The sequence below is a fragment of the Ceratotherium simum genome, chromosome X (genome assembly GCF_057802395.1).
Source record: "Ceratotherium simum simum isolate JZ-2026a chromosome X, ASM5780239v1, whole genome shotgun sequence".
Lineage (NCBI taxonomy): Eukaryota > Metazoa > Chordata > Mammalia > Perissodactyla > Rhinocerotidae > Ceratotherium > Ceratotherium simum.
The window spans coordinates 109,205,779-109,213,991 of NC_141940.1; the positions used below are offsets into that span (position 1 = coordinate 109,205,779).

Genomic DNA, 8,213 nt, shown 5'->3' on the forward strand with positions numbered 1-8,213 from the left:
TTGAGTGATCCCTGTTTGCATTACCACTGATCCCCTACCATTCTCAGGTCTTGAGACTGCAGAGTCTTAAACGCTGAGCTATTTGAAGGGCAAGTCCAGAGAGAGTGGCAAGTGCTCCAATCACACGAGCTGCCTGACTAGCAGAGGGCCAGCACACCACGAAATACTGGCAGGAAGAGAGCAGACCAGCTCATCTCAGTTAAAGCAACAAACCGAACAGACACACACCACCTCAGCTGCCGTGGTGACAGGCCATCGACTTCCCATATGAGAATTTGGTGGGCTGGTTAGCAAGACCTCATAGATACCTCGTTAAGAATTCCCTTCTTCTCTCGAGGGTTCTGCCTTTTTAAGTGGGGAGTGGAGGAAACGACTAACTCCACCTGAAGAGCTAAGACCCAGGGAAAAACACTTGGGCACAGAGCTCTGAGAGCCCTGTGGACAGAGCTGACTGGATTTCTGCCACACCTACTCGGTTCATACTGATTTGAGGATTAGGCTTAGTTTTCACCTCCTGGTTAATCTATGCCACAGGGATCCCTGGCAAATATTAATCTGGTCTTTCACCATTCGATAACAGAAACTACCTGCCCTACCAAATTAAGTTTCTGACAACCCAAACTAGTCCAATTAATATTACTGTACTGACCAATTTTCTTTGGCAGGGGGACTGACAAGGTATTTCTGTTGGTTGAAGTCTATCAGGCATACTTTATCTCTTCTTTAAGCAACTCACTTATATAGTATCAAAAAGATACCAGAAAACTATTTTTAAAAATCATTTTGAGTAAAAAGGCATTTTGACTCTATCTCTAAAAACATTGCTACTGCTCAGCATGAACTCTTAGAGCCACGCAATTAACATCAGTGATTAAAGGGAAATCAGTCACATTGTGTCAACGTCTGAAATGCCCCACAGAACTCCTCTACAGAAGTACCTACATTAAAAATGCTTTACTCTTGCTTTGCTGTAATCCTTTTAACAACCCTTTATGATCTGGCTGACTCGCTTGACTTGAATGAATGGTGCCAAATGACAAAAATCCTCTTCTACTTGCTTAATGGCCCAATATGGTATAGGCCATGGTTAAACATGCATATTTTGAAGCCAGACTGCCTGGGTTCAAATCAAGGCTCTGCCACTGTGACCTCAGACATCTCACCTATGAAATGCTGTCAATCATAGTATCTAACCCATACGGTTATTGGAAGGATTAAATAAAAGAACATATTCATATTCATAAACATATGAACTAAAAGCACTTACAACAATGTTAGCTAAGAAAGCATATTAGTTGTTGTTGTTATTATTATTTTCTCATATTAATTAATCATTTTCTATCCTGAGGCACTTAACACTCAGGGAGCACACTGAAGGTGAAGCTAGACAATGTTGTGCGGATGGGGGCCACTCTGTGTTTCTACCTGAAGGCCATAAACAGTGGGGAGAGGGAAATGGCCAAAAGGGCATCACATTCAATCTTACACACAGGACACAGCAGAAGTAAGGTCCAAGTCCCCACCACCGCTCCCCTTGCAAATGAAATTAGGAAGAACAATTCTCTTCAAGGAGAAGCAGTGCCCAGCTAGACAGCTCAATACCTTAAAAGCAAAAGGATCTCTAAGTTTGCCCAACAAAGTCATGGGACTTTCCAGAGATACAGTGTGCTTAATAAGGGAAAAAATATATATAGCTACTTTCATTTCAGAATTTTAAAAGCATCTGTAAAATGCCTTACAGGAACTTTGAGGACTGAGTAATCTCCATAATCTATAAATATATCTCATGCCCATTCTTGTTCAACATTAAGAAATTACTATTACAACAAGCTTGAAATATATGCATATCTCTAAGGTGACATAAGACTACCTACAGGCTATGAATTAGATGAAGCACAGGAGAAAAAAACAGAAAAATGGTTACTTACTTCATATTTATACTTCTCACCAGCTTTAGACTTTTTCAGTCTTTCTAGAGCTTCCTGGCGCCCTTTCTTTGATTTCTTTTCTCGCCGGGATCGAGAAAGCACAAAACTCCCTGAATCTGACACAGCTGAAAAAAAGCCAAATTTACATGAGATGTTACAACATTGTCAGCCATCTTCCCTCAAAAACAAAGGGACGTTTCTAGCCAAAAGTGATACACAATTTTAGTATTATACAAATGGATATTTTTTATAATGTAAACAGTTCACGAAACTCCTGGCCAAATCTGCAGCTCCTGTGACTCTTCAGAAATCTTCTCTAAGATCCAGTTAAAACAACTGAAGCAACTGTTATCAAAAAGAGGAAAATTCTAAATTCAACTGATATCCCATGGAGACACTAGAGAAGGGAGATCAGTCGTTAATCCATAACCTTCCCATTAGAAATGACAGGCCATAAGTAATCCTAAAGGACAATTCATTTTGTATTCTATTAATCAACATTTGAAAGGCTGTAAGGAGCATCCGCTCTTTGCAAAGTACTAAGCGCTCTGAGAGACACAAAGATCAGAAGGACAGGGCCCCTGTACTCACGGAATTTACAATCTAAAATGCGAGATCAGTAGCAACTAACTCTAAAACAATCTTTAAAAGTAATGCATGCCCTAACAGAGGTCCAGATAAACATCTGGAATGTCAAAGGAGGGATAAACTGGGGGTTGGGAGAATTTAACAAAGATGGCTCTGAGGAGACACTGGATCCCTTCACTGATTTCCAGGCCTCATTCAGTTGGTTATGACATTATAGGATGACAGGGAAAAATTACAAATATTTAAATGGGTATTGTCAAAAATTACTGAAATACCAAAGGGCCTCAGTGTTCATTCATTCAATTTTTGAATTATTCATGCTTTTGGTCATTATAAACTGAACACCTCACAAACATATCTAAAAGATTTCATCCACAGAATTAAGACTTTCATTTACCAGCTGATGAATAACCAAGTCAAGCAAGACAGTGCTGCCTGCTACCCATGAGTTTAGGCTCAGCATGATTGCCATCTATGTCTTGTGAAAATGAGTATTTTATTGAATTTGGTGCTAATTTTTTTTTTTGAGGAAGATTGGCCCTGCGCTAACATCTGCTGCCAATCTTCCTCTTTTTTTTCTTTTTTCTCCCCAAAGACCCAGTACACAGTTGTGTTTCATAGTTGTAGAGTTGCGGCTCTTCTATATGGGACACCACCTCAGCATGGGTTGATCAACGGTGAGTAGGTCCGTGCCCAGGATCCGAACCAGCGAACCCCGGGCCGCCAAAGTGGAACGCACAAACTTAACCGCTACACCACCGGGCCGGCCCCTGGTGCTAATTATTTTATAAAAAAGAGCAGGCACAGAAAAGGAGAAGTATTGATAAGAGGCACCCTAAAAGCTCCAACCCTGGAACATTCATAACAACATTAAGCTGTTTGACTAAGTGTTTGACTGAAATAGAAGATGCAATTTAAAGAACATGTACCAAATGCTGGCAATAAACTGCTGAAAACTATATCTTAGAGGTGAAGTATAATTAGAGATCTTATTTTTTTCTAGCTTTCTGGAAATGGAATCTCGCTTTATAACATCTCAGTCTATTGTTTGACTTCCACGTTCCACTTTTAAATCCATTTTCAGAAAGGCATTAAGTAAAAACTAAGGAATGCAGATACTTAATGATAACAGCCACAAAATCTTGGGTGTCACTCAAATGATTTCAAAAAACCGTGAGCAGGCCTACATGAAGATTCAGAGATTACTGAACATGACCACTGAGAGGGAAAAGCTGACCTCAGTGTATTCCCTTCAAGACTCTCTTGACTCCTTTAGTAGGTTACCCTGACAAAATGTACAGGTCTTCAAACAGACTTACTCCACAGGCAACAATGTACCACTCTACAGGGTTTGGGATACAATTACAAATACCACAGAGTTAGCTGTTCTCAAGCGGCTCACAGTCAAGTAAAGCAAAAGGACCTGAGGCTCCCACCATCATATAAAGATGGTGCCATATAAGAGGTAAAAACACAGTACTGAGGAAAAATTGAAAAAAGAACCATTAATTTTGCCTGGGAAATCAGGGAAGGCTTCACAAGGGAGGTTTCCAACACAGAGCCAGAAAGAAGAATAGAATTTCACATTTCATCACTTTTTACAGGGTAAAAAGTGGCACAAGAAGAGGAAAAGGCATGAGCCAAATTACAGAGACGAAAATGCAAGGTGTATTCAGAGAGAAAGTCAGTGTGGGAGGTAAGTTTGACATGAGAGCATAGAGTGAGCAGGAGAACAAGAGATTAGGGAGAAGCAGCACTACCCCACTCTGCCACTTAACTGGGTGACATGACACCACTGGTTAACCTCTCTGAGCTGCAGTGGCCAGCTGTCTTGCTGTTTTTTTAAGCGGCCCAGCATCTGAACCTGTTTGTGAAATTCTCCCCTTATAAGTCTTGATGGGACACAAAACACACGCCCCACTACAGAAGCTGAAAGGCAGATGCTCTTTCCCAGACACCCTTGCAGCTACGGCATGGGCATATAAAAAAATACGCTCTACCAATCAGGAACACCTGCTCAGACTTTCAATCAGAAGCTAGTGTCATAAGGAAAGGGGGTGGGCTGAAGGAAGATTCTAGAAGTAGCAACAACTGCAGGAGGATTGAGTGCCTGGGGCAACAGTGCCAACAGTGTCCCAAGGAACAAGCTATAATATCAAGTACTTGGCAGTGGATGGCAACAACCTCCTCACCGGACCAGTTTTGTGACACGATTTTAATCACTGTTCCTGGCTGAGCAGCCCCCAGACTGGCTCTCGAGTCCTCCTGGAATTTCTGTGAACAATACAATATCATTCTAACAAATTCCTTTTGTTTAAATCAGAGAGAGTTGGTTCCTGCAGCTGACACCTAAGGACTCTGACCAATGCAGAGCCTCAGGGTCCTCATCTGTGAAATGGGGATAATCATGTATGCTTCATAAAGTCGTTAAGGATTAAATGAAGATGCTTGGCTTACTTTGTACTCGGCAATACAGGAGAAGCTCCTTTAATGTTTGTGTATGTGTATAGATGCAGAAAAGTCACATACACATACACACACACCCCACACACAGCACACCTAGCAGTACCATGGTCTAGCCTCTAGAAAGCAAAAAATAGAGCAAAGCAGTTTTCTCAGGGAAGCCTCAATATAGCACTGTATATAATTAGATGTTTACCACTCAACTCCATGAAGACAAAAACTATGTCCTGCTTACCTACCACTGTAACACCAGAGCCTGGCAGAATGCCTATGCCAAGTAGATACATAATAAATATTTGCTGAATGAACAAATAAATGAATCACTGTACCTGCCTTTTTTAAATCATTAAACTCTCTAATCCCTTTTCATATAATAATAACAGCTAGTTACAGACCTTTCAACTTTTCACTGCCATTGTCAAGGTACCCCACCGTCTAATACTTAAGGGGAAAAAAAAGGCCTCGATTTTCCTTTTTGGAATATGTCTCCAATGCTTCATGTGGGTAAGTTAGCAAAAAAGAATAAGCGTGAAAAAAATCCAGTTACAAAAGCTTAAATATTTGTTTCAAAATTACCATCTGGCATACTCCCATCGTCCCCAAAAGCAGAAGACACTAGCCTGCAACAGTCTTTCAGGTAACAATCTTTCAGTCTGCTCTAAAGGAAAAATTCCAGTCACAAGTCCCCAGCGACTACTTAATCAACACCATGACTTAAGAGAGGTCTCAAGATTGCAGAGTATGCTCCAAAGAGTGATTTCTTGATGTTCACAGATGATGTACAGTTTTTAGGGTGAAGAAAGGGCTTAGTGGCAAATCACTGATGGAGGGCTGCAAAGACTGTTCACGTACTCACATCCTATATCCCATTTGTAATCCAGCCTAGTCGACTCTCCAAAATAAATTGTCTTAAAAAATGAAAGGCTAGCAGAACAAATTGAAATCTGTGCTTCACAACTAGGTGCATGCAAAGGAAGCTGATTAGGAAGGAAGTTCTCATTAATGGTGATGTATTTGAGTGACAGGAGATATGCCGCTTGAGCTAAGAAAGTGAAGCATCTGATTTTAAGTTAGAAGTTCACTGAAGTTAAGTCACACTTTAGTTGAACACTGTTCAAAAATCAGAAATCAGACAAAGCCATTTGCATTTTTGCATTCTATTTTTGGAAATAAAAGATTACCACTGAAAACAGAGTGATATACAAGGCATTCGAAATGCTGCTGAACTGAGGCATTTTTTTCTAGAAGCTCCACCAGAGATGACTAGATTGTCCAGAGATGACTAGATTGTGAACACTTTTTTTTTAACTATTTTTTTTTTAAGATTTTATTTATTTATTTTTCCCCCAAAGCCCCAGTACATAGTTGTCTGTCATAGCTGTACATCCTTCTAGTTGCTGTATGTGGGATGCGGCCTCAGCATGGCTGGAGGAGTGGTGCCTCGGTGCGCACCCGGGATCCGAACCCGGGCCGCCGGCAGCGGAGAGCACGCACTTAACCGCTAAGCCACGGGGCCGGCCCTGAACACTTTTTTTTAATGCAGCACTTGATGAACTTTCCATAGATTTTGAAAGAAAAATTGTTAACGCATAAAGTAGAAACCCATTACCTAAAAAGACAAAATGCATTTTGATCTTCTAGTGACAGCACTTAGGGCTCTCTTTCCTGCTTAGTTACAATGTATAAGAATTTTCCTGGGAGTTTCTATAAAGGAGAGGGCGCACATCCGTTCTGTCCTAGCCCTTAAGCGGACACTTGGGGCGGGAGTAGTGACATACTTTCGGCCAAGACTGTGTCCCACCGGGGCCAGTCTCGATAAAGCTGTGCCCAGCACATGGGACTCACGAAAAGAAATAAAAAGAAAAGCAGGCTAGTGCGGAGACCTGCAGTGATAGAGGTGAGGCAGCCTCCCAAACAAAAAGCCCCGCAGGGGGGTTGCTCGGGTTTGCCAGAAGCAAAGACTCCTGCAAGGAAGCCTCGTCCAACGCAGATGGGTCCCAGCCCAGGACAACCGACGTCCGCGCCCAATAGCCCCGCGGGGCGACCCGGGCGCACGCCTCCTTAACACAAAATAAAACAGAGACCCCCTCAGAGCCCCCACCACCCGCAGTCATTCCACGGTCCCCGCACTCCCAACCCGGGACCCCACGCGCGGGGTGTCCCTCCCCGCTCGCCCCCAGCTCACAGTCCTCGCCGTGTACGGGCGCCATGGTCCCGGAGACTCTCGATTCCGCGCCAACCAGCCCGAAACTGGCGCGGGGGCCGAGACAGGCGCCAGCTCGAAAGCCAATCAGCGGCTCCGGCGGCTGCGGACTTCCGTCCAGAAGGCCACTGACGTGCCGCGCTGCGCCTCACCCCGCCCCCAGCCTTCCCGCGGGCGCGCGCGTTTGGCGCCCTGTGATGACCCCTTAGGGAAAAGAAGGGGAGGCCGAAGAGAGCAAGAAAAAGAAGCGGTCGGGCGCTGGAGAGGAGCCGCCTGGAGACTCGCTGCGCAGGCGCGTCCATGCCGATGGGAAAAGATTTGGGCGCCTTGGAGTAGGGGCTCTCTGGTTCAGAGAGGTGATTTTATGGGAAAAGAGACGCGGGCGGGCAGTAGGGTGGGCGTGGTTAGACCGGTTTCCCGCGAGCCTGGGAAAGCGACTGCCTCCTGCTGCGCACTCTAGGTCTTGCCTGATACTTTGCTTCTCAGAGTGTGAATACAGTAGCTGTGTGATTTATTTCTATATATGCCAACACTTAAAGGTATATGCCCCATCTTAACCAAATGACCAAAAGTAGCAACACCAATAAGGGGCAATCATATGCCTCCTCATGTGATGCACTTGGGAAAAGCAACAACATCACCTATATAGTCTTCTTGCAAAAAATGTTTAACCTGAACTGAATCTAACCATGAAGAAACAATCAGATGTATTCAAAGCGTAGGACAATCTATAAAACATCTGGCCTGGATTCCTCCAAAATGTCAATGTTATGAAAGACAAAAAGGGCATTAGATTCTTGTGTATGGTATAATGCATGCAATGTATGCATCTCATTTTATCTTTTTCCAAATAGGTGTAACATTTTTATGAAGTAATACCTGTCACACGGTTGTAATATATTTTCCTATGTTTTTTGCCCAATACTTGTTTATGCCTTCCTCATGTGACAATTTTGTAATATCATTTTCTCTAAAGAAATAATTCAGAGATATATCCTTTATATCTCAGGATATAAAGATAATTATCAAGT

General features: G+C 42.9%; 1 protein-coding gene across 5 annotated transcripts in view; it reads right to left on the reverse strand.

The window, feature by feature from the left end:
* POLA1 (DNA polymerase alpha 1, catalytic subunit) overlaps window positions 1-7,238 on the reverse strand; it is a 282,014-nt gene extending 274,776 nt beyond the window's left edge. For all 5 annotated transcript variants that reach the window (XR_015550543.1, XM_087427087.1, XM_087427086.1 and 2 more), the window contains exons 1-2: window positions 7,165-7,238; window positions 1,929-2,053 (exon numbers count right to left, since the gene is read on the reverse strand). Coding sequence is in view for 4 of the 5 variants with exons in the window: in XM_087427087.1 (XP_087283213.1) it covers window positions 1,929-2,053; window positions 7,165-7,189 (150 nt within the window). In the remaining variant the exon portion in view is untranslated. The remainder of the gene's footprint in view (window positions 1-1,928; window positions 2,054-7,164) is intronic.
* Between the last annotated feature and the right edge of the window lie 975 nt (window positions 7,239-8,213).